Source organism: Dermacentor albipictus, chromosome 4 (genome assembly GCF_038994185.2).
Source record: "Dermacentor albipictus isolate Rhodes 1998 colony chromosome 4, USDA_Dalb.pri_finalv2, whole genome shotgun sequence".
In the NCBI taxonomy this organism is placed as follows: domain Eukaryota; kingdom Metazoa; phylum Arthropoda; class Arachnida; order Ixodida; family Ixodidae; genus Dermacentor; species Dermacentor albipictus.
The window spans coordinates 109,357,729-109,385,228 of record NC_091824.1 but is presented as its reverse complement, the minus strand read 5'-3'; the positions used below and the strand labels follow the sequence as shown (position 1 = coordinate 109,385,228).

At 42.9% G+C, this 27,500-nt stretch overlaps 1 protein-coding gene across 2 annotated transcripts in view; it reads left to right on the top strand.

Moving 5' to 3' along the window:
• The window catches only part of LOC135914048 (solute carrier family 22 member 15-like), a 32,778-nt gene that overhangs the window by 3,487 nt on the left and 1,791 nt on the right, over nucleotides 1-27,500 (top strand). For both annotated transcript variants that reach the window (XM_065446783.2, XM_065446784.2), the window contains exons 4-7: nucleotides 6,183-6,401; nucleotides 8,054-8,268; nucleotides 10,927-11,041; nucleotides 18,214-18,286. In XM_065446783.2, the coding sequence (XP_065302855.1) occupies nucleotides 6,183-6,401; nucleotides 8,054-8,268; nucleotides 10,927-11,041; nucleotides 18,214-18,286 (622 nt within the window). The remainder of the gene's footprint in view (nucleotides 1-6,182; nucleotides 6,402-8,053; nucleotides 8,269-10,926; nucleotides 11,042-18,213; nucleotides 18,287-27,500) is intronic.

The window sequence follows — 27,500 nt, the reverse complement described above, 5'->3', positions numbered from 1 at the left end:
TCAAGGACACAAGCGACACTTCCAACGAATTTTTTTAAGGTATTGACCCGTTAATAAGTAGCTAGGCACGCATGCATGGAGGACCAATCACAACTGCTAGTACATCCAGCAGACAAAGAATCTTGTACCATATTGATATAGAAGAAGCAGCATATCACTTATACTTTGCTTCTATTTATTATCATAACATTATGTAGCACTTAAGTTATAATTGCTTCAGCAAGTAGCAATTAGGGCAAGGTGCTTTCTCCTGAAGCCCATTTTGCTAACACTGAGTTGCTAAGAAAATTGTTAAAAATAACATGTTTTTTTACCTTGTCCTACATTGGCTAGTTGGAGGATGTGGAGAAATTAGTTTTGGGACTTAAATGCTATTTCCTATCGTGCTGACAATATTTTTGTCTTCGTGCTACAGAGTATATCCTACAAAACTTACTTGAGCAATCTATACAACGCAGAAGTTTACAGGAAAATGGAGACTTGAAGTGATGAGCAGTAGTCAAACAAGGAATTCCGCTGAAGCCATTTCGGCAAAAGGGCTTGTCTTCACCGCATTTGCTGCCCTGACAAAGAAAACTCCAGTTGTCGAAACGTTGACTTCAGCGACATTCCTTGTTCAACTACTTCTCATTGCTTAGAGCAAACTACGGTGCTAGTGTCTATGGCAGATTGCAAGTACGGTGGTTCACCCAGCATAAGAATGATTGGCAGGACATGAATCTGTTCAGACTTCACCCTTCCGGCTTCAAACAGTTTTGTCACTGCATATTTATCATTCTCTTCAAAACACAGCCTTTTAAATTTAGAGATTCGCGACAATTATGCATGTGCACAGAAACTTATGGTGTTTGTGTGTTTAGAAAAATATTATTTCTTGGAAATTTAAAATGATAAAGCACAATAAACAACTTCACAAGAACATCATAAGGCAGCAGCACAATGACCATACGAGTCCTTTTACTACCTATTACTCCCGCGGTAGCTTAATGATCGTAGCAACAGAGTTCCTCTGTTAACTCTTGTAAAAATTTTTATGCATCGTTGATTGTATGGACAACAAGAAATAGAAGCAGGCTCAGTGGCTGTCACATTCCGTTGATGAGCATGATATGGTGCTGTTTTGGGATGCAAAAACCCCACCAATGCTCTGAAAACTTTGATGCCCAAATACTGAATTTGGCATGTGATATGATTTTCTGGAAGTGCAGTAAGTGCATTATGAAGCCCTCTGCGTAATTGCGTTAATGGAGCATAGTTTGGACGACAATGCACACTCAACAGTCATTATATGCTCACTCAGGAACACATAAATCTGACTGTAACAACGTGTGCAGATGGTTCTAATTTCATTGATTTGTGCAGTTGACATCCGTTAGTTCAATCCTGACGGGACCAACGAAACTTAAAAAAAAGGCAGAAAAAAGGACCAAAACCAAGTTGATTCACTTGGCAGTATTTGCCTTTCAAGTTAGCTTCGCTGCAATACAGTGCTATGCAGTGAAGCATACCAAGTGGAGGGGAAAAGGTGCCATTGTTATAGGCATAGCATGTGTTCTCAAATTAACACACTCGCATTCGCCGTCTCCAGTCACAGTACAAGCACCGAGACACCTAATAAGTTCACTGGCATACCTTCAGAGTTTTAGATAGAGCCTCGCTCTTTTGTTGGGTTTAGATGTCTAACCATTATTTTTTTTTCATCTTATCACCTTTCTTTTTGCTAGCTTTCCCACAACACAGATGAATATTCTGCATTTCTTAATGCACGGCACGTGCGCACGCGTATAAGTAAAGAATGCATGGTAGACCTCGTTAAGTCTCGTATACGAGACACGCATGGTGGGCGACAAAGGCTCAAATCACCACAGTAATGTTACAAATACCTCTGAATAGCTGCCAGTATACTTGTTGGACATCTTGGTGCTCAGTTATTAAGGAATGCATACTATGTCCCGTGACAGTAGGCCGTTTCCATTCTTGGGATGCTTCACTGGAATAAATTGTGCATGCTTCACCATACTTCAGCAAAGCTGATTAGTAAGGTTTGAATTATCCGGCAAAGGCCACTTTTCAGATCATGAGTGCTGGCTGGTACCTTTGGATGTTCAAATTAACCGAACATTTTAATGAACGAGAGTCGAATTAGTGGAAGCCTACTGTATTTGGAATGAACTCCTAGTTACTGAAGCAGGGGTGGCACTTCAGATGACAAGGGTAGCTTTTAGGGCAAAAGGCCAAATCAAGTTGAATAAGCTGATGTGCCTGTCAATAATTGTTTGTCCAAGTTAAATGTGACAAAATGTTTTCTGAGAAAAACTGGTATCCTGTAGTAGTCAAGCAGGAGCATAATAGTTTGCCAAGCTGTCTTCCTTCTTGCGCAACACATTTTTCTGGCCATCCTTCCGTGAACTTTTCATTAGAATAGGGCCCTGCAGAATGTGGCAAGCTTACAGCTTGTGGGCACTCCAAATAACCGCTGCATAGAAGTCCACGTGCTGCTGGCTATTCATTCCATATAAGCACACCAGACTCATTCATGGTGGATTAGGGGAATTAGCCTTTGAAGGCCTAACTTACTGTGTCATGATAAATGTCCTTTTTATCTCTATTCCACATGGAAGGGTGATACAAAGTAGCAGTCTTGTTATGAAGCCTTGAAAACTGCTACAAGGACTCATTGTCACTTGCTTAAGGGTATTAATATGAATGTGGCCTCAGATAATGTGTGAAGTAGAGTTGACCAGACGTTTACAGGTCCATCCAAAATACTCATCATCATTATCATCAGCCTATGTTATCTCCACTGCAGGACGAAGGCTTCTCCCTGCGATCGCCAATTACCCTTGTCCTGCTCCAACCAATTCCAACTAGCGCCCGCAAATTTCCTAATTTCATGACCCCACCTAGTCTTCTGCCATCCTCGACTGCGCTTCCCTTCTCTTGGTACCCATTCTGTAACGCTAATGGTCCAACAGTTATTTCACCTGCGCATTACATGACCTGCCCAACTCCATTTTTTGCTCATAATGTCAATACGAATATCAGTTATACCCGTTTGCTCTCTGATCCAAACCGCTCTCTTTCTGTCTTTTAACATTATGCCTAGCAATCTTCGTTCCATAGCTCTTTGCGTGGTCTCAAGCTTCTTTGTCAATCTCCAAGTCTCTGCCCCATATGTCAGCACTGGTAAAATGCACTGATTGTACACCTTCCTTTTCAGTCATAATGGTAAGCTTCCAGTGAGGAGCTGACAGTGTCTGCCATTTGCGATCCAACCCGTTTTTGTTCTTCTATGAATTTGTTCTCATGATCAGGGTTCCCTGTGATTAATTGACCTAGGCAGACATACTCCTCAGATTCTAGAGACTGACGGCAATCCTGAAATCTTGTTCCCTTGCCCAGCTATTGATCACTATCTTTGTCTTCTGCATATTAATCTTCAACCCCACTATAGGGGTGGAATTCTTCTGTTAAGGTCTTCAATCATTTGCTGTAACTCGTTTTGCAGTGTTGCCGAATAGAACGTCATCCGCAAACTGAAGGTTGCTGGGATATTCGCTGTCGATCCTTACTCCTAAGCCTTCCCAGTTTAATAGCTTGAATACTTCTTCTAAGTGCACAGTGAATAGCATTGGAGAGATTGTGTCCCCCTGTCTGATCCCTTTCTTTATTGATATCTTCCTGCTTTTCTTGTGTAGAATTAAGGTAGCTGTGGAATCGCTGTAGATATTTTCCAAGATATTTACCTAAGCAGTCTGGACTCCTTGATTATGTAATGCCTCTATGACTGCTGGTATTCCTACTGAATCAAATACCTTTTCATAATCTATGAAAGCCATATAGAGAGGCTGATTGTACTCTGCGGATTTCTCAATTACCTGATTTAATGACATGGATGTTATCCATTGTAGAGTACCCCTTTCTGAAGCCAGTGTGTTCCCTTGGTTGGCTAAAGTCCAGTGTTGCCCTTATTCTATTGCAAATTACCTTGGTGAATATTTTATGATACTGGGAGTAAGCTAATGGGCCTATAATTTTTCAATTCTTTAACGTCTCCCCTTTTTGTGGGTTAGTATAATGTTTGCATTCTTCCAGTTTTCTGGGACCCTTGAAGTTGATGCCACTTTGTATAGATAGCTGCCAGTTTTCCAAACATGGACTCCTCCATCTTTGATTAAATTAACTGTTATTCCATCTTCGCCTGCCGCTTTTCCCCATTTCATGTCTTGCAAGGCCCTTCTGACCTCATTGCTAGTTATAGGAGCAGTTTCTGTATCCTGTTCATTACTGCTTCGAATGGAGGTATCCTGACTCCTGTGGGTACTGGACAGGTCAGTATAGAATTCTTTTGCTGCTTTTACTATACCTTCGAGATTGCTAACAATATTACTCTGCTTATCTTTCAGTGCATACATCTTGGTTTTCCTTTGACAAGTTTCCTTCTCACTGATTTCAGGCTATGTCCATTTTGTACGGCTTCTTCAGTCTTTCTCGCATTATAATTTCGAGTATCCCTTGCTTTCGCCTTGTTGATCAGTTTTGACAGCTCCAGGAAATACTATTTTATCTCTTGAGTTTATCACCCAATAAAGTTGATTAAGCAAGTTCTTGCATACATGTAAAAGGTACAAGAGGAAACTCCATTGTGACACATAAAACATGGTCATGACGGTAGTTGAACAATTATTCCTCTGCACTCGAAAGTTTGAAGGTCAAATTGCTGGCGACAGCAAAACTCAGGTCGACGCGGTTAATAAAGCTTCCGCTTTAAAATCATTCTGAACCACAACTACGTAGGACCTCTGCATAATGCAGAGGCGTTACTGAACTAATTGAATTCCTCAAAGTAGGATGCATCTAAAAAATTTTAAAGTACGACTTAAACACCACCTACTGACAGGATAGGGTATAATTGTAATTAGAATATACCAGAAAACAATTCTGTTACGCAGAAACTCGAACACAAACCCCTTTTCCAGTGTTTCTACCATTTGTAGAGCAGCATGGCCTGCTCAGTTCCTTGCAACAGCACCATCCCATGTATCTGCAAGAAAGCTGCTGTTGCCGGGAGGCATGACAAGCAGTCAGGAATCTTTGATTGCTATCGCGCTCCTCTCTTAAAGGCGAAGCTTAAGTGTGCTCCACATTTTTATCTGAATTAACTCTTTGTCCACATAGGTGGAAGTGCTGATGGAAGCATGTGTAACCCCCCAGTCGACAATAAGAACTGGCTTTAAAACACGTTGTGCAACTGGCATTTTGTTGGGTCTGAGGAGGTTACACACCACTCTGTAATATAGTATATAGTAGTGAGACTTTTAAAAACCCTTATAAACATTGCAATAACTCCACATCAAGTGCAAATTCGTACACCACATTTGTCCGCTTGAGATCCTTATCTTTCATGTATATCTGTAATAAAATATTTGAGGCCCTAAATTAAGATTCTGTTCCCTACATTCAGTGGAATCGATGTTTTTCTATTAAAAGCAACAAATTGCATTCTGATCGGCTCATGAGTCGCTTAATGAGAGCATTGCTGCATTTTATGTGCATTTAAATCAATTCCGACAGAACCCATTTTAAGGTGAATGTCAATGTTAATGTGATTGGCATTGAAGCAATGTGGCGACCCACCGCATTGCCAACGCTGAAACATGTGCGTTGCCGGGCTCATCTGTCGCACTTCCTACTGCTCGTACTGTGCCATCTAGCGGTGCCACCGTAAAGATAGTGTGTGGTGCATATTCAGTGCCACGGAGTATTATAGAAACTTAGAAGAACCAGTTTTGTACCCAGTTACCCAAGTTGGTGTCAAAGAGGTTCATTGAAAAGCAGCACAGACCAACTGATACATACCCAGTGCCACATATCCGGTCAAAACATTTCCAGTGACCCATGTCGGCATCAAAGAGGTGTTGAAGAGCAGCATATAGGTGTGCCCACATACTCAGTGACCCAAGTTGCTCTGACAGTTGGTTTCAAACTCTGTTCCTTCAGCACAGCAGTCTGATGCACTACCCATTGACCACAGACTTCCCGTGACCCACGTTGGCAGGAAAATTGTTGGAGAAATAGGCGGACAGTTGTCCTGAAGTACCCGAAGAATGATAATTGCATTAAAGGAAATCGCAGTTGGCCCCGACGTAAAGCTGCCTGTTGTGTTCTGTTCCATTGTGCAGGCTCCTGCCAGAAAGCCCGCGTTGGCTGCTTCTGCACGGTCAGCGAGCGAAGGCACGACAGGTCCTTGTGGACATAGCAGTGCGCAACGGCAAGGTGCATTGCCTGCCGCGTACCTGGGACTTGCAGGAACCCAAGGTGCACCACAAAGGCTCCAACCCGATGCTGCTGTTCACTAGTCAGACCCTGCGTGCTCGAACTCTCATCCAAATCTTCCTTTGGTATGCTTTTCTGTTGATGATCACACACTAAGCTTAATGTTAGTGTTAAAGCTCGGGAAACTTCAGAAACGTGAATGCCCCTGTTACCCAGTTGCGCTTATTGGACCTATGTGTGTTGGGCTGTGGGACGCGGACAAGCATAGGATAAAAAAAAGCTGGTAATAACTGCACAGTTTATGTATTTTCATAAGCCAAGATACAGGATAGTAAAAGACTCGTTGAGACAGGTTAACTCGACTATAGTGATAAGCACCGACACATTGCATCACAGTCGTATAGTATGTTGAGATTTATTTCCTAATTTAATGATACATGGAATGATGTCACTTGTAGAAAAGTGGCTTTCATCACTTTTTATATTCTTAAAGTTATGTTCCCAGGCTGCAACTCGCTGTTCAAATCATGCTAAGCACAAGCGTAGGTTCGTTGAAATCGACTTTGAAGCTCTGGTGTGTATCAGGTGCATTAAACTGTTTGGTAACAATTGACTATGCTGAGTGTTGAAGCTTTCATAATTACCATTTGAATGTTTGACCACGTATGTTTGTTTTAAACATAACTGCGAGTCGGCCTAGTTGGAACAGATTCATCTTAAAACTTTTTGTGCGCTAACAAACAGGGACGAAGAATAGGGGCAACACAAGGACGAGCGCTCGTCCTTGTGTTGCCCCTATTCTTCATCCCTGTTTGTTCGCGCACAAAAGGTTTTAAGATGTTTGTTTTAGTTTCTCTCTTTGTATTTGTTTGTTTGTCGGTTGGTTTACCTTATATTTGTTAGGTAATATTTATCTTCAGGAATCCTTGAGCTGCCCTGCACACCTTCTTGGTCTGTTATCTGGCCTCCTTGTATATTTTCTAAATCAATGAACTGGCCTAGCTAATCAGTTCTGCTCATGGTACATTGGTGTAAACATAGCTCTGAACAAGCTTCTTAACTGGAAAGAAGTCCCTAATAAAATTGTTAGTTGTTCTTGTTAAAAAAAATGGCAAGGGCCCGTGAAGACTTCGAAGACTCTAACAAAACATTTATAGAGGCTAAAGTAATTTTATGTCTAAAAAACAATTTTCTTTACATCTCTTAGTTGTTAAGCTAGGGAAGGCCTCACTAATCAAGATATAATTAGTTTGGATAATCAGTGTTTTAGTGCTTTTGGTTGTCGAACAAGTTGTCTTCAGGCTGCAGACTGCTAGCCTCTTGGGGGTTAGCTCACTTGCTGCAGGGATTACTCCCAAAGAAGTGGCTGCCCTAGGCTCAGTATTTGGACCAATATGAATTTTTCTGCTGGTGAGGTTTCTTTCTAAGAAACGTGTAGTGGCTTTTCGGGTTTTCGTTGTGGCCTTGTTTTTAATTTGTGTGGATGTGGATGAACCTACCACCACTTTAGTGTTCCTGCTCAACACATCTTGTCAAATTGTAGTTCTGTCAAACCTTGCTATAACGAAATTGCGTGCAACACAGATGTACTTTTGTTATATCTGATATTGATTACTAGGATACATTTGTTACATGCTAACACCAAGAAAAAGAATTCTTTATTTACTTCGGTATCTTTATTATTTTGTTATATTCGTATGCCAAGGTTCAGCTGTTCTATGTCTCAAGAAGGGCAATAAATAAATGACACTGCCTTGCTTTTCTTTTAATTATTCAGGTTAGTAAATGGCATCACCTACTACGCACTGACAATGGCTGCCAGCAGCCTAGGTGGCGACCTTTACATGAGCACGGCCCTGTCGGGCCTGATCGAGCTACCGGGTTACCTGTTGTCAGCATTCCTGCTCAGTTATGTTGGCAGGCGGCGCTCGCTGTGTGCTGTGATGCTGATTGGCAGCGGGGCAAGCATTGCAATGCAGTTTTCAGATCAGCGTGAGTATTGTTTTGCTTTTGCTCTTTGGCCATACCTGGCCCTTGTGCCACTAAACCACACACATTCATTCATTATTGTTTTGCTTTGATTTGGGATGACCCCTGAAAATGGGCAGTGCTTTAGACTGGGACCAGGACAGGAATGATGATGCTCAGAGAAATGTTGAAATGTGTTTTTTTTTCTGACCATGTGACAACACATTTAATACCTGCTGTTGCCTGCATTGCATGCTGTGCAGCATTGCATTTGCTTGGCAGGTTCTTTGTGTCTCTGATGTTTGTGATGCTCTATAGGTGTGTTCCCAAGGAAGTGCTTTGTGCAGGGCTGTTGCCTTCGAGTGTTATGTGCCGAGTTGAACTTTCTAAAATAAAATGACAGTCGTAGCAATTCAGACAATCCTCATGCTATGGAGGTATTAACTCGTCTGCCATGGTATATGTTCTCGGCTTTAGTGCTCGACCACATACTGTTCATGCTGGGGGTGAGGAAATTTACATAGGTGGGAAGGGCATTAGATGCAAAGTCAGCGTAATTCCTCTTAGTCCCTTTTCAAAAGTAATCGTCTGTAGTAGTGTGTATGTTTTGACTCTGCGAACAGTCCTGTCTGTCCTCGTACCTACCAACCTTGGCTGTGCATACATAATTGCAAGTTGCTAAGCTACTGGGACACATCCTCTTCAAACCAGCTTGATCCAAAAGGAAACTATCTTCCTAGGGCACAATCATGCAAGCTGCTCGCTTTTACAATTGTTCGGTTGCCCTCTTGTGATTCGTCGGACCCACGCTTTTGTCAGTGGCAACCATTGCGGCGGGACAGGACTACAGAATGCGCACGTCGCACTTCTGTCAGTCATTCTAAAACCGAACGCATAATCTACTGGCAGTGAAACGGCCACGAGGTCATTTGCTTTGTTGTTCCCTTTAGAATGAATGGCCGTGGCACAGTGCGCTTGGTGTCTGCTTGTAATGGCTGCTCCTCTCTCTTGATGTCTCTGCCCCAGCTGAGTTGGCTCTGCTGCGAGACGTGCTTTTCTATATGAAGACGCGTTACACCGCCACTTCTGTGCCCGCTTAATGGGCACTCTTGGTAGCCAACAAGACAGTGGCCTCATGATGCAGAAGAAGGTCCTTTTAGCTCTCCAGTTTTTCTAACCGTCAGTGTTCGAAGTCCTTGGGCAACACGCTGTTGCTTTACTTTTTGCAAGTGTCTGTTTTCCCCATTGTCGCTTGGCACAAAACATGCTTACAGGACTCTAAGTTTCCTGATGTTGTCGCCATTCTGTAGTGCTATGCAAGTTTCATTTGTGTTTGCTTGGCCCACGTTTCTGCTGTCGCGAATCAGTACACTCGTGCTATCAAGTAAGGCATGGTTCTTGAATGCAGCAGAACCGTAGTACTTTCCTGAAAGACGAGCCCACCGTGTATTAGTTTGTAGGTCCGGTAGTAGATAATTCTGGCACATTTTAGAATTGACATCATCAGTGCGAGTATATGTGGAAGATCCTATGGCACATCTATACATAAGTGACCAGGCTCAAGTGACCTTCATTCGATTTGGCGACCGACGACAATGTTCATTGCGTTCGTTGTGATTTGAGTGTTGCTTATCTTTGGGAACAAGTTCCGCCATCAGCACAATGTGATATTATCAATATTGAAGTCGGTCAGCGATGCCATATGAGAAGTGGCCGAGGTGATATAACAGTGGTAAGCCAGCGGTAGTGCTTTATGCTTACAACCGATGTCGAAACCAGAGCCAAGACAGCTCTTTCATGCCGTCGCCATATTCCAGGCGTACTAGCTCCAAGGTCTCAGCCTAGCCAAGCACCTGTTTCATCAGGTATGATCATTATTCTATAAAAGCAAAAAGCAGGCTGGTGTTGAGACGTGTGCGGGCCCGAGTGAACGTTCTTATGTGATGATGGGATGGAAGAGTGGACAAGCTGTGAGGTCCATTCGCTTTACCTGCACTTCCTGAACTAATTCATGAGCTGCCACACTTTGCTATTTGTTTCACTAGTTCAGCATGACTAGTGTCTATATTGTCTGTCGGGGGTTCTGTCTGATGTCCTCAAGGCCATGCTGTCCTCACGGCAGGGTAGTTCAAGAGCACGGCAAAACAACGCCACCTTAATCTTATCATCTTATGTATTGCTCTTATCTATAGAAAAAACACGGGTGCGAGTGGGGCTCTATATACGGCATCCATGACGTCGCGTGGAACCCGTATCGGGGTCAGCTCGCACACCAATTCGGACACGGCAAGAGTCGCCGTGTCGTCGCGTGCGAAGCCAACCATATACTTCTTGGCACGCGAGAAAGCAGCTGCTTCTGTCGCAGGTGCACTACACCGCCACCTGCCTTCCTGCTAGTGACGTAACGAGGAGATTAATGTGCTAACATTCGTTAATGAACTGGTTAGGTGGAATGAGTCTGTTATTTTATTCACTTTATCGTGAAAATGTAGTGATGATTATGGTGACAATAATGGCTCATTTTTGAAACGTTGGAAGCATGGCTCTATATAGTTTTTTTTTTTTTTGCAACAGTTAATTCATTCTATATGGACTTTGATATGTGGATTATGCCATCTTTTCAAGGTTTACATGGAAGGCGTTGAATTACATGCACCTGTGCACTGATTTTGTTCTGTGCAGTAAACTACAGCACTGCAGTGCGTGACATTGTCTCACTCAGCGCCAAGATGTGCATTGCGATGTCCTTTGCCATGATCTATGTCTACTCAGCTGAGCTCATGCCTACTATTGTGAGGTAAGGACAAAGCGGCCCTACTTCTTGCTACAAGCTATAGCTTATTTCTGAATTGAAGAGTTGTTAAAAATGAACAGACTGCAAGCACACAGTCAAGTGTCACTTTCATGCTGGGTTTTAAAGGTGTATTGCAGCATATTCATGTTGTAGCCATCATTAAAGACAAGCAGCCTTTTTTTGTCCACGAATTTCTTCTGTAAGTCTCCGTAACCTATTTGTCTGTTTTATGCTTTGCACGGATGGCTCTGGTTCAAATTAGTTTTTATGTTTCAATGCATCCGTATGAGTTCTCCTACATTCTCTTTTTTTTTTTTTTTGCAGCAATGCTTACCTACTTAGGCATGTTAGCATGGACAGTCTCTGCCAGAACTTTTGATCCCATTGCATGTGTTTGCACCTAGAGGTGCGCAAATAGTAACTTTTTAGACTGGATTAAGTACATATTGAATGATGCTATAAGTAAATATGAATCGGATCAAATATTGAATACTATGTTTAGAAAAGTTTTTGATAATGAAACGGTCATTTTTATCATTAATATAAAATGATCTTCATACCCTAGTGTATTCACATTAGCAAGTTTTTATCCTCACATTGCATGTTATAAAGCGTTGTTTTCTAAGAACATAAATGGAGCATTGGGAGCAAATAATGAGCTTATTTGCCTATTAATGAATCATTGGCAAGTGCGAATAATAATGGTTTAGCCGAGAAAGTCTGGCTCCCTGATTGACATAGTGTGCTGCATTACGTAACCTCTTGTGTTTTATGTCTGCTGTGGCCACCAGGTTGAAAGTTATGACACCTTTGGTCCGCTTTCATGCATTATCATGCACCGTTGCTGATTTGGAATACTTGAAAGTACGTTATGTAAACAGTATTTGTATTTACAAATATTGTCCATAGGATTCAAAGACCAAATTGAATAGTATAATCTTCAATTCATTGTTCGAAAGTTTCGAACATTCGCGCATCCGTATTTGCACCCCTCGTTGGGCTAGGCCGTGATATCCCTGCAGAGCTTTAATTGAGCTGAACCTAGCTCATCACTGTGTTGAGCTTTGGATTACCATGGTTTTTACAGGATCCCTGCAACAGGTCCTGGTAACAGATTTTGTCACTCACAAAGTGGCTGTTTATATTGATATAGACTATATAAATATATATGAAGTGTCTATCGACTGCAAGGGTCCCAGAAAACTGAAAGAATGCAAACATTACCGTAAAAACCCGCATATAATACGAGGCTTTTTTCTTATTACTAGCGTCCCAAATTTTCGCCTGGTACTATATGCGGATCCGAACAAAAATTTCAGCCAGAAATTTGGGCTAGAAGTTTTGGTTTCGTTATTGCTGCGTGGCCATGGCTTGACTTCGTAATTGCTGCTTGGCTACGGCATGATTTCCTTATTGCTGCGTAACTACAGCATCGTTTCTTTATTGTCGAGTGCACACCTTGGCAGCACATGTGCAAACCACGCTTCGTTAAGTGCATCTTTTTTATTCTGCATTGAAGGACCAAAATGTTCGAACCACGAAAACAGTACTTGGCTGCTTTCAAGAGAAAGATTATTTTAGCCGCATAGGACATCTGCAACAGTGCGGCCGGGAGGCAGTTTGGCATCAACGAGGTAAGCATTCACGGGTGGCGTGAACAGAAGGAAGCCCTTCTCGTGTGCAGTCGAATGCAAAGAAGCTTTCGCGGCCTGAAGAGTGGCACATTCCCGGAAATCGAACTCGCCCTGATGGAGTTCGTACGCCAACAACGAGCCGCGCATCTAGCTGTGAGCGTGGAGCTTATGCGGGCAAAAGCTAAGGAGCTTGCAAGAGAAAAAGGGCTATCAAGCTCCGCTTTCAAAGCGAGCAAGCACTGGATTTATCACTACACGTGCCGTGCTGGACTTTCCTTACGCCGCCGAACTTTGAATTCACAAAAGCTGCCCGAATCGTTCGAAGAACTGCTTGCGGCTTTCTAGCACCACATTATTTCGCTGCGCAAGTCCAAGAACTTCCAGCCAGGGCAAATCGGCAATGCTGACCAAACGCCGTTTTATCTGGACATGCCATCGCCCCTCACTGTGCACAGAAAGGGCTCTAAACAAGTTTATGTCCAGTCCACTGGCAACAAGAAAACGCAAGTTACCGTCATGTTGTCGTGTACGGCAGATGGACACAAGCTCTTGCCCTACGTCGTCTTCAAGCGCAAGACAGTGCCTAAAGGTGAGGAACTGCCAGAAAGTGTGGTCGTGAGATGCCATGGGAAAGGCTGGACGCATTGTGGACGCATGGGCCAGCATACCAGAGGACCTTGTGCGTTGCAAATTCAAGAAGTGCGGCATCTCGAATGCACTCGATGGCACAGAGGATGAGTACCTGTGGGAAGATATGCCCGACAAGGAATTATCCGAAGAGAGCACAGCTGAAGAAGACAGTGATTGAAGTGCAGAGTGCAAATTAAATAAATGTTTTCCTTGAGTTTTCCTAGGTCGCATTATATGCGGGTAAAACTTTATTATTATTATTTTTTTTTCATCTCTTGTCCCAAAACTTTCACCTCGTACTAAATGCGGGTTCGTATTATACGCGGGTTTTTACGGTATACTAATCCACAAAAAGGGAGATGTTAAAGAATTGAAAATTATAGGCCCATTAGCCTACTCCCAGTATTATAGAAAATATCCACCAAAATAGTCTCCACTAGAATAAGGGCAACACTGGACTTTAGCCAACCAAAGGAACAGGCTGGCTTCAGGAAGGGATACTCTACAATGGATCACATCCATGTCATTAATCAGGTAATCGAGAAATCGGCAGAGTGCAATAAGCATCTCTATATGGCTTTCATAGATTACGAACATACATTTGATTCAGTAGATATATCAGCAGTCATAGCGGCATAACGAAATCAAGGAGTACAGATCGCTTAAGTAAATACCTTGGAAAATATCTACAAAGCTTGCACAGCTACCTTAATTCTACTCGAGAAAGTAGGAAGATACCTATAAAAATGGAGTCAGACGGGGAGACACAATCTCTCCAATGCTATTCACTGCGTGCTTGGAAGAAGTATTCAAGCCATTAAACTAGGAAGGCTTAGGAGTAAGGATCGATATAGAATATCTTGGCAACCTTCGGTTTGCTGTTGACATTGTTCTGTTCAGCAACACTGGAGACAAGTTACAACAAATGATTAAGGACCTTAACAGAGGGAGTCTTAGAGTGGGGTTGAAGGTTAATATGCAAAAGACACAGATAATCATGAATAGCCGGGCAAGGGAAGAAGCGTTTAGGATTGCCAGTCAGCCTCTAGAGTCTGGAAGCTTACCATTATCATTGAAAAGGAAGGTGAAGTTCAGTGTTTGTTGGAAGCCCATTTGATCGGAATGAAACATGGTGAAAAGGTAGACAAAACCCGGGGCACTATGCCGACCAAAGTAAAGTTTAAAAGAAAAGACATTTCGGCTCCCACACGGGAGCGCTGTTCACAGGTAAAATAAACAAAGGTGTTCGAACAGCTCGTTTAAATTGTCTTGAACGCATGACGCAGGCAGCGCGCATACACTGACGGCAGATTGTCATCGCTCTTGTTTAGAGTGTGTGGCGTAGTCTGAATCATGAGCGACTCAAGGTAAAGGCATCAAAATAGCCCTTTTGTTCTGGCGAGGACACGTGCCTTCCCCCAATCAATTGCATGGCCGCTTGAAGCAGCATGCTCAGCCAAAGCACTGGATTTCACATTTTCTTTTCTGACGTCATAATTGTACTGTTTAAGACGCCTTTCAAGGTCACCAGTTTCACCAATATACACGTAGTCACAATTCGCGCATGGGACAACGTACACAACATCTGGGAATTTATCTTTTGGTAATTTGTCCTTAACATTGACGAGTGATTGTTGTAGTTTCTGGTTTGGAATGTGTGTCACTTGAACATTGTATGAACGCAGAATACGGCTTAGAGCTTCACTTGTGGGCGGGATATATGGTGAATAAAAGGAAAATCAGACATCCACCCGTTCGTAGCGATTGCTACAAAGGAAACCCATACGGGAATACCCACACAGGTATTCCAGATATATGGTATTCCGCCGCCTTCCGTACTCACTCGCTTCAGGCTTGCCAATGCTCCGCGGGCGCTAAGCCTTGCTCTCCCAGGGTGTACACCACATGGCTCTCATACCAACGAATGTCATTTAAAATATATATCATTTGCAAAGAGGCCTAGCATGTTGAAAAGTTCACACACTGCAGCCACTGTCGCCTTGCTCAAGAAAGCATGCCACCAACGCTAGCGATCAAAATCGACGCTAGCCCTACGCTTCGGTTCTAGCAAAGGTCTCGAACGAAGCAAAACTGTTAAAACTATCGTCTGATGCCCCAAGAGCCCCTGTTGGGTGCCAGATGTTGGGTTCTGACCCGTGCTCTTGGGACAAAGGAACGACAATGCAGTACTGCAAACAATCACAAGGGCATTTATTGCACCTTTCATAGACCATTGCCTGCTAGCCGAGTTGCTATCTACAAAACATGCTGATGGGTGCGCGACAAATCGCGGTAGTCCGACTCGCCGCGACCGGATAACGAGCGAATATGTTCGCTTCATACTGGACATCAGTGCCTGGTCGTTCGTGTGTATGGTCACGCAAACGGTGGCGCATGCGAACAATCGTGTTTGTTCATTCCGGGGTAGGCTTCACGAGACGGTCTCGCTGAAGCATGGATCGGCGCACGCGCAGAACGTCCCCGCCACTTGCCGACCCCGAGCCAAAGAGGAAGAGCCTTCTCCTTTTTGCACCCAAGTAACCCCGCCGTTAGGTAGCGTTAGCAGAGCAACACTCGCGCCATCTCTCGTACTACCCTGCAAGCATACCGATCGCCGAGTAAAGCCACGCAGTGAAGCCGGATTACAGGAGACAGGAGCTATGCGAGAAAACAACATATCAGGGGACGCGTCAGTCGTGCATCCCCACACATTTTACCAGTGCTGACGTATGGGGTAGAGACTTGCAGGTTGACAAAGAGCTTGAGAGCAAGTTCAGCGCCGCGCAAAGAGCGATGGAATGAAGAACGCTAGGTATAACATTAAGAGACAGAAAGAGCGATTTAGATCAGAGAGCAAACAGGTATAGCCATTCTGATTGGCATTAAAAGAAAAAGATGGAGCTGGGCAGGTAATGTAATGCACAGGTTAGATAATCGTTGGACGATTAGGGTTACAGAATGAGTACGAAGAGAAGGGAAATGCAGTCGAGGATGGCAGAAGACTACGCGGAGTGATGAAATTAGGGAATTTGCGGGCGCTAGTTGGAATCTTTTAGCACAGGGCAGGGGTAAGTGGAGATAGCAGAGAGAGGCCTTCACCCTGCAGTGGGCATAAAATAGGCTGCTGCTTATGATGATGATGAATAGCCCAATTAAATTTCCACTTACAGTATGCTCTACTTAAATGGAACTAGAAGGGACAGAAAAAAAGTGTTCCGTTTTTCCAATGTTTCATTTAACCAAAGGACATAAAAATCGACTTCAGACTTTCAACTTCACCTCTTGCTGTCTGGTTTGAAACATTGAAACAGCAACGTGCACTGGAGCATTAATATTTATGTCCTCATTATTACCAAACTGTTGGAGTTCACCACCAACTCCACCAATATGAATTATTCAACTGTCTCTTCAGAGCAGGTAGTGAGCGCATCATCTGAGGTCTCTTATTCCTGGCATTGTAATCGAAGCAGTAGTGGCAGCCTAAATGCAAGGTCCTACAGACTTCGTGCTCGTTTCCTCATCAGGGATCATTGTTTGCCTAGTGAAGTCGCCATGATGGAAACACTGTTGTAACCTCAACATTGTTAATTTGCGTTAACTGTCCTGCAACTGCCTGATGAATTGTATTTTCATCACTCTACATAGCATCATTTCACATGTTCCCAACACTTGGCCTGTTCCATACATTGATGAAGTAGATGGTAGTTTCGATTAAAGTTCCATTTAACAGTAGTTCACAAGAAATTGGTTCTGTTTAACTTAAGTTTATTATTGTGCCTATAGACAGTCAACTAAAGCTAATACCATCGTTCCGTTTATCCCGCATTTTCTTTTAAGCGAGTTATATTTACCCTGAGTCAACTGTATTCTTGTGTGCTTGTTTCTGTGTAACTAAATGCATTGCATTTTGTTTCAAGTTAATAACACACTCCAGATTTATTTCCTGTATTGTGTTCTTTCATATATTTGCAAGACCCATTGGATGCTTTCGGCCATCCTGAGTGTATAATTTGATGTGTGGAGAACTTCGGTTAGAGATGTAGTGACCCTCATGCATTGGTTTTTTTCACATGTTTTCTTGGCCCCTGTATTCTCTAGGACAATTATAACTTCAACAGTTCATGTGGTATGCAAAACAAATCAGAGGCTGTGTATTATATGTGCTGTAGTGATTCTCTTCGTTTAATTACATTTGTTTGTCTTTCTGTTCTGCTGAGTGACTACTTTCAGCATAAACAACAGGTGACAGTGCACATGAGCCAGTAATAAAAGGCGAAAAAGAATATATTGACCAAAAAAATTACAGAATCTTGCCCAAGGGTGTGCTGTGTTGAAAAATTTCATATGCCATAGTATTTTCTATCTGTGTAAATTGTGAAATTATGCAGCTATATGTTGCTGTCTGCTAGCTTCCCAGACCAGCTTGTGCTTTGCAGACAGTAGTGGTCACGCTTAAATGCTTCAACTTAGTATATGCAGTTGATGATTTAATGGACACCTTTTGGGTGCAGTGCTTATTGGCCCTGTGATCGTATTGAATGGTTCTGAGCCTCTGTTCTGTGCTATTTAGTTTTTTTACCGGTAAGAAAATTATTACAATTTGTGCTATAGTGAAGGAAGGCTTGACATCGCAGCTATTGTGGATCTTTAATTTCTTCATAAAAAAAAATGCAAATGGGAAAAAAGAATGCATAAATTTCATAATGTCACACTTACCTGAGTGGCATCTTAAACCGCAGTTCGGGCATTCATTGCTGATGGGAATGATTTAGAGGTTCTTTTGTTCGTGTGTATACTATCCGAGTACCTAGTGCGCAGCTCTGTTAGCGGTGATCACGAGCTCTTCACAAGGTTCTTTCGAGTACGTTCAGAAAGGTGGCGTCTGCTTACTCGATTCCTTTTCCTCTCTAGGAATGTTGGAATGGGCATTGTTTCCGTCGCAGCAAGAATTGGCGGCATAATCTCTCCATTTGTCAGCTTGCTGGTAAGTAATAGCAAAGATGGTTACTGCATGCGAGACATTTCTTTCACTCGTGGTCTTTGAAAGGGAGCAGTAAACTTTTGTTAGACATTGTTTCCTTCCCTAAAGCAGTGCTACTTGCAATGCACCCTATTACACATAATAATGTTTATGTAACCTCACAGTCTCAGTCTCGTGTCTCCCGTTAGGGCTTCTAAACATGAATGCTTTCAGGGCACATGTTCAATGCGGTACTTTTATTATCAGTACTCAACTGCTGTTTACCAATAAGCAGGGCTTGAGAGGAATCTTTATCGTACGCAACTTCAATTTCTCTATTCAGATCCATATAAAATGCAGAAATGCTTTTGTAAAAGATCCACTGGGGCATTTTGAATGAAATTTGTTGCAACTGAAAGAGAAAGTTAAATTCTAGTAACTCTAGGAAGCAGAACTTTGATCTAGCATACGCTGCTGTTGGTCCCTCTTTTTCTAAATCTGATGTATTGAACCCCCTAACAAATATCTTCACTCCAGAAGCCTATGCAGTACTGTCTGCAGTAAAACATGTAAAGAAATTAAAACTTGACAGAGCAATAATATTCAGGCTCGTTAAGTCTTGAAAAGCATTAATGTCTTTACAAAAGCATACAAATCCTGTTTTTATTGAACTTTACTCAATCTTGTGCAACATTTATTTATCTCGTAGACATGTAATAATATGCTCGGTTCCTGGCTATAGAGGAATCGAAGGTAATGTGCTTGCCAACGAAATCGCCAAATCAATAGCATCGCATGGTATTATTCATTCTGCTGCTGTTCCCGCCACAGACGTGAAGCGTTTCCTACGAAACGAACTGCAAAGCCACTGGCAATGCTTGTGGGATGCTGAAACGAGCAATAAGCTTTATGTGACTAAGCGGAAGTTAGAAAACACACAAAACTCAAGGAAAACACAAGGAACAGATGTCCTATTCACTAGACTCAGAATAGGACACAGATTTTGGCACTCATAATTTTCTTTTGACTGGTAACAAGCCTGCAACCTGTGGTAGATGTGGTGACAGGCTGACTGTCCTCCACGTCTTCCTGAAGTATCGGCAAGCCGAAAGAGACCGGAAGGAACATTTCCTCTTGCATACCGCTATTGTGACCCTCTTCATCTGGCTATGTTTTTTGGTAAAGAACTGCTTTGTAAGACCGAAGTAGTCCTTGCTTTCTTGAGTGATGTCCTACATGTTATAAACCCATTGAAATAATAGAACATCCTCTTTCCAGAGGATGCCGCTGTGAAAGTTGTTTTGTATAGCACATGCCTCTAGGCTCTTGTGTTTCAAGGCCTTTTGTGAGGCAGTAGTAGCATCTGACCTGTTTCGTGTATTGCATCATTCTCTTGCAACACATTTTAATGCTCATACTAGTACACATCATTAGTCATTGCCATAGTCTTATTACACATAGATTTCGTGCAATTTACAGCAACTAGTTAAGGACCCTTTACAGCCAAGTCACGTCAACTTCACAGAACTCATCAGTCCACTGCGAACTCATTAACACTGGCATGGCGCTCTTTGGCCATACCTGCCCCTTGTGCCATTAAACATCACACATTCATTCAACTTTGATCTAGCAACTTGAATTTCTTGCGAAAATTGCCATAAGTCGCTAGGTCTAAAAGAAAAACAAGCATGAAGTTTTCGAATCCATAACTCTGCACCAAAAGCAGATACTATCGCACTGTGCTGTAAACTGTAAGCTTGTTTTCACATGTACCCAATTGTATTTTCTTTTTCTTGCAAATGTCTTTATGTATGCTTATAATGAATATCAGATATAACGAAGGTATTTCACGTCTGATGCGACTTTGTTATAACAAGGTTTGATTGCATATATGAATTCACAACTGTATGAAATTGTTACAGTGTCTACGGTGGTTTTATGAAAGTTCTACTCCCATATTAGCAGTATATTTATAAATGGTCTGTAGGACGTCCATTTTGTCTGTATTCAATGTATTTATTAAATGCACTTTACAACTGTGATATAATTCTTTATGCCCGAGCTACAGAATTGTAAACTTGATATTTGATCTTCTTAAAATGTGGCAGTTTTCAACAATTTTTGTTAAAAAACTGACAGCCTAAATAAAAAATTTTTCCTATAGTCGCTATAGATATACAGCAGAATGTCGTTGGTACGATCTCGTTACGTTTGACTTCACCGTGCCAGCATTCACTATCGAGAATGATGCTAAAAACAACCCAATACAGTTAAGGTTCTTTTTTTACTCGTTATTACGTTTCCGAAAAACATTATCTCTCGGCACCGACATTCAGTACATCGCCAAACTGCGATCGTATGATACGTTTCCCAGCCATTAGATCCCATGTAAACAAGGAAAGATGCATGGGGCGGGGCACGCAACCAGAAAACAGTAGCCACCTGCTGTAGCAGCTTCCCCGCATTACTTCAGTACTTCCCCGCATTACTTCAGTACTTCCCCGCAGTACTTCAGTACTGCTGTAGCAGCTTCCCCGCAGGCAGGCAAGACTCGCTCGCCTACCTGTCTTGCATGAGAGATTCCTTTCTGTACCTATTTCTGTACCAGCAAATCTCTTTTCAGGTCATCGCACATTGCATTAACAACTATCACCACCGACCCTATTTGCAATAAGCATCCTCACTTATATGTTTCACACGACGTGGGGGCATAGTGCTATTGGAAGCGCACTACACGCTTTTGTGCTGCTGTTCCCTGCTGTAGGCTGTGCGAAGTGAGCATCATGTTTCGCTCTGGTGGCATCATAGGCATCATATTCTGGCGGGTGTCTTAAAACACTGCATAGTATGAAAACGACATTGTACGTCTCGGGTCGCTTCGGCCCCACCAGCTCGGTGCGCCCCAACGTCTGATGCCGCAACGATTCAAGCCGAGTGGGCATGTCAAAACTTTCCGCCAAAGTTCCCCGCTCGAAGAAGGTGCTGAGCCAGGCTAAATTCTAGGAGTGCAAAAAGTGATCTTACCACAAAGCCACAAAAACGACAATGTGCGTCTCTGGCCGTTCTGGCCTAACTAGCTTGGCACGCGTTGGCGTCTCGTGCTGCAACAATTCATGCAACTCTTTGCCTTACTTAGATATTAACTGCAGTTGAATCTGAAATATTTTAGTGAGTTCGGCTTGTATATTTTCTCATTTAGTTCATCTTTCCTCCTTGCATTTTTTAAAGAAACGCATGAATAAGGTTCTACCGTTCTGATTTTTCATTTGAAATGCAAGGAACCTCATGAAAATTGATGCATTGGTTGCTAAGCAAAACAACTTCTCTGGTCCCATGTATATTTAGATAAGACCTCCCAAGCTAAAGCTTCTTACGAGATCATTGGGAGTGGGTGCTGTATTTATAGAGCGATCGTGGTGCCAATACTGTCCCGCATGTACTTGTTCATGCTAAAGAACCAAAAATGTATATTCTCATGAAAAATGATACTTTGGAGGTTTTAAAGTAGTAATTTACCACTTTAGTCTGGCTTGCTTTCAGTACCCTTCAAGGGTGCGACTATGCTCACATTACACACATTTAGTTTCCTCTCTCTTTTATAATTGCACTATTACCTTTTATTTTCTGGGCTTTTGAAATATCCTTCCTCATATTTGATGAGCAAAACGAGAACAAGGTGAAAGCGGGAGCCAACGTTTCGACAAGTGGACTTGTCTTTTTCAAGGTGGCATATGCTTTCCTTGGCACAGTATATATAGGCAGGGGTTTTCTAAAGGGGAAAGGGGGTAAGGTGGGTAGGTGCAGCAATGAGCAAAGGTGTGCTAGTGGCCAGAGTGTAGAATTGAAAATAAAGGAGTGCTGTGCACAAGGCCATTGTCCCAGCCATCTGTCAGCCATGTGTCAAATGCACCGTGTCAGCTGGCATGTCAGTGGCAAGCACAGCACCCCTCTGTTACCTGCGTCGCTTGTGGTCGTGGGCTATCGTGTCTCTGAAAGAGGTAATAAAAGGAGCGGCGAAAACCGGTGCTCGTGAAAAAAAAAAGACATATATATATATATAATATATATATATATATATATATATATATATATATATATATATATATATATATATATATATATATATATATATATATATATATAAATAAATAAACGAGAAGAAAGGGGGTTAACCGAGGGACCCGATAATTATTAGTCATATAATGAGAAGCCAACAAACACTGACACCAAGTACAACATAGGGGAAATTGCATGTGCTTAATAAATGAAATAAAGTAATGATAAATTAATGGAAATTAAAGTGGATGAAAAAACAACTTGCCGCAGGTGGGAACCGAACCCACAACCTTCGCATGTCGCGTGCGATGCTCTACCAATTGAGCTACCGCGGCGGCGTTTCCCCATCCACTTTCTTGGGTATTTATGTGTACTAGTAGAACCCTGGGAGTGTTAGCCAGCGCCCCCACTCACAGACCTTGGCGGCGGACATGGAACGTCCGCCGCCAAGGGCTTCTCATTATATGACTAATAATTATCGGGTCCCTCCGTTAACCCCCTTTCTTCTCGTTTATTACTTAACGAGGGTCTCGAATCCGGCAACATTGATGCCTTCAGGTAGCATATGTGGGTTTATTGACCAGTTGCCTTCACCCGAAAAGATCACGTTCTCGTGACGCCTGCGGCAAAAAAGACATTCCACGTCCGCCGCCAAGGTCTGTGAGTGGGGGCGCTGGCTAACACTCCCTGGGTTCTACTAGTACACATAAAAAATTGGAGGACGCTTAAGCTTCGCCTTCAAGAGTGGGACGCGACAGCGTTCCCGTCGACCCGCCAAGGGGTATAAGACAATGCGCTACGCACAGCAATCACTTACGATGCGCCCCGCATCGGACTTAGCGCCCACCTATCACGCGGTGAACGTCGAGCAACGCAGCGTTCGGCGCGACAACGAAACGTGCGCCTGAGCGAACGAAACGAACCAAAGAACTCGGTGTCTCGGAGGGAAAACGATCTACGCGAACGATCACGCCAAACGTCGTGATCGGCACGGGCAGAGAGATAGTAATCTAAACCGGAAGCACGGCGAAGCGTCGTCAGGGGAGAGGGAGTCCCGCGACGCGCCTGGCAGCGGTCCCAATGCGCGCGCGGCGCGCCTCCTGTCGGGGCAGCGCCGTACATTGAGAGGAGGGGGTCTTCTGTGTTTGCCGCAAGATGGCTCTGCGTGTGCGGAAAGCGCAAAAGAAATGCAGCGGAAACGCACTTCGCAACTCGTGTAATTGTGACTTCTGTACGTTACATGTTCATAATTACCGATATACACCGCAGTATAACTTTCCACGGCTGGTTTCGAAGGCAACACCGCATTCACTAGAGGCGCGTTTGCACCGCTTGGAAGCATCGAACTCGTGGCTGAGTGGTAGCGTCTCTGTCTCACACTCCGGAGACCTGGGTTCGATTCCCACCGGGCCAATCTTGGAAGTTGCTTTTTATTTATGAAGAGCCTGCCGTGATTTATCGCTCACGGTCAACGCCGCCGACGCCGACACCCGACGCCGACGACACCGGCTTTTCTGCGACACGAGCTCCTTAACGCTATCGCGTTAATACCCAAGAAAGTGGATGGGGAAACGCCGCCGCGGTAGCTCAATTGGTAGAGCATCGCACGCGACATGCGAAGGTTGTGGGTTCGGTTCCCACCTGCGGCAAGTTGTTTTTTCATCCACTTTAATTTCCATTAATTTATCATTACTTTATTTCATTTATTAAGCACATGCAATTTCCCCTATGTTGTACTTGGTGTCAGTGTTTGTTGGCTTCTCATTATATATATATATATATATATATATATATATATATACACACACACATACACACACACATACACATATAGTGAAATGGAATAAATAGATAAATAAAAGGAAAGAAAGGAAAAAAATACGCTAAGCAACCACTAAGTGTTGATGCCTATAGCTTGAAATTGAGCATAGCGAATAGATTGTAACGCTCCCAATGAAATGTTTATGCCTATTGGTTGCAATGTCTTGAACTTATGGATAAGGTATGATTCTCTGGATTTTCTTTCTCGTTCAGAATGAAAATTTGACTAAGATGTAGAGCTTAAGTTCATCAAAATTAGGACCTGGTTGGTTGAAATGCTAAGTGATGGCTTTGGGAAGTCTTATTGCTGTGTCCGTGCGATGTCTGTTTAATCGGACGTTCATTGATTGTCCCATTTCACTGATATATTGTTTCTTACAGAAGGAACATTCAAGCATATAAATTGCATCCGAAATTGTACAAGTAAAGGTAGTTTTGACTTCGTGTGTATAAATATTTGCGGTGCTTTTAATTTTAATGTAACTTTGAAGGTAGATGCCTGCAGGTTTCGCATCTAGGGCAACAACATGCTTTTATTACTGGGGAATGATGTTGGCTGACTTTTGTGTGCACTAACATGTCTTCATTAAAGGTTTCTGTTGTGGCGATAGGTGACCCTTGGTACATCTGGGAACTCTTTTCTCAGACACTCATTACTTGATAATATTTGGTGGTATTTTCGTAGAATATTGTTTATGTTGTGAGTGCATTAGAATATTTTGTTATAAAGGCTGGCGGTCAGTCAGATTCTGGTGTAGGCTTTTTCTTAGCTAATTCCAACTGTCTCTCCAATCTTAACACGACATTGTAAACTCTATCGAGAGTAACTTGTGGATAGTTTCTTTCTGCTAGCGTTGGTTTAAGGTCATTTAGGTGGTGGATCTAAGAGTTGTTTTCGCTGCAAATTCTTCTTATTTGTTTCACTTGTCCGACAAAAATTCCTTGTTTGCAGTGTTGTGGGTGATGACTGTTGTAGTTTAAATGTTGCTGGCTATCCGTAGGCTTCGATAAAGTGTCGGTCTCAGTTTTCCGTTTTCTATGTAGACCATCATGTTAATGAAGTTGATTTGACTAGGAGAGTGGTGAGCAGTACTGGAGTGAAAGCGATTGAAATGGCTAATTAAGTCAGTTAACGCACTTCTGCCGTGTTCCGATATTATAAATATGTCGTCAATGTAACGAAAATAGGTGTGGGGTTTTAAAGGGTAGGATTTCAACACACCTGCTTCAAGCTGTCCTATGAAAATGTTCGCATACGTGGGAGCGAATGGTGCTCCAATGCCAGTGCCTAAAGTTTGCAGGTAGTGAATAGAATCGAATGCGAAATAGTTGAGTGTGAGTACTAACCTCAGGAACGACAGGTAAACTTCAGGAGCGTGGGCTTGGAGATTGATTGTGAGGGATTTCTATTCTTCAATTCCTTTACTCATGGGTATGTTAGTGTAAAGGGCAGAAACATCCAAAGTGGCTAGAATGGCGTGGTCGGAAAGGATTTGGTTAACGTTGATGCCGTCGATAATTCGAAGGAAGTGCAGTGTGTCTTGAACAAAAGATGGGAGGGTGGCAGGGATGATTGACAGGTGGTGATTTAAGAATTTAGATAATGACTCGGTAGGTGTGTTATTAGACATAATAGGCCGACCTGGTATTTCTGCTGTCAACATTTCTTCAATTAGAACTTTATGTATTTTAGGAAGAAGATAAAAACGGCCTGCATCTTTGTTCTTTGGCATCATGAAGCGATATTCAGATTGCATGATTAGTTCCCTGGACAGGAGCGCGGCTGTTGTGCTTTACACAGGAGTTGGGTTAGAGTCAAGTTTTCTGTAATGGGTGTAGTTGCTCAGTTGTTTGGAGGCCTCATTCTTGTACTTTTCTATAAGCCAGATTACGATACTGCCGCCTTTGTCTGCTGGTTTTATTACAATATCATTCCTTTCTGCGAGTTCCTTAAGGATTTGGTGCTGAGGGGGGGGACAAATTTTTTCGCTTCCGACAGTGCCGCGTTGACTCTAGAATTTCCGTTGAGATTAGCTTTATGTATAAATCCAGTTCTGGGCACTGTTCGGCTTCCGGTGTCCACATGCTCGGTGGTCTAAAAGAGTGTCTATATTGTTTTCATACGTCTGGCCTATCAAAAAAGAACTCCTTGATGTGCATGTGTCTTCAAAGCTCTGTCATATCTTTGTGGAGTTCGTATTCATTTACTGCATTGTTCGTGGGACAAAACATTAGACCACGTTTCATGAGATCAACGTAATAGTACCTTAGACTTTGGGATATGTCTATGTACTACATTGCTGCACTACTCTGGATGCTTGCCTGTAGCACTATCATTGGAGCTATGTGCTGTAGGGGTTACATTAGTTTTCTTCGGTGGATCTGCAGCTCAGATACATTTGTGCTAGTATTTATCTAGTAATTTTTCCTCCCTAGTTCAGACGAATTGTTCAAGTTCTTTTTCTGGTTCAGATAAATACCCACCAAGGTTGCTCAGTGGCTATGGTGTTGGTCTGCTGAGCACGAGGTCGCGGGATCAAATCCCGGCCACGGCGGCCGCATTTCGATGGGGGCAAAATGCGAAAACACCCATGTGCTTAGATTTAGGTGCACCTTAAAGAACCCCAGGTGGTCGAAATTTCCGGAGTCCTCCACTACAGCGTGCCTCATAATCAGAAAGTGGTTTTGGCACCTAAAATGCCATAATTTAATTTTCTTTTGGTTCAGATAAATTTATGCTGTCGAGTTGATTAGCAATTATTGTAAGTTGTTCCTTGCAGTGTTCTTCGAGCATATCAATTAAAGAGAGCGATGCATTTTCTAGGACAGCATTCCACTTCAATAATAGCCTGGAGGGTAAAGAGCCAAAGTCACATCTAGCCTTCTGAGACTTTGGGGGATTTTCCTCTGTTTAATGCAGCTAGTGTAAGTTTTAGGTGAAATCTGTAATATGTTTATTTGGCGGCGAGTTTGCGGGATTGGAGGAAAGGGTGAGATTTGTTGTTGCGTGCGCTATCCGTAGTGCGTGGTAGTCATTTCTGTTTGGTTTGGGCAGACCTCTGGGGCGAAACATCTTCAGGTGGTGTCTTTTTACACTTCAATTTCTTGTCGAAGCCTGCACCGATGTCTGTCTGTTTATCTGTCTGCTTATTAGTGTATGTAGCTGTTTGCGTGAAGGCTCCGCAGCTGGTTGTGGGCTTCTGTATGAGCGGGTGTTGTTCAGGTGGTGTTGGTTCCGCATCTACCGTCTGTGTAGATGCTTCATGGATTCTAGCTTTGGTGGAACATGCGTGCGAGCTGGTGTTAAAGATTTCGGGCGTGTGTTTGTGTTGAAGCAAACTGGGATGCAAGCTTTACTGGT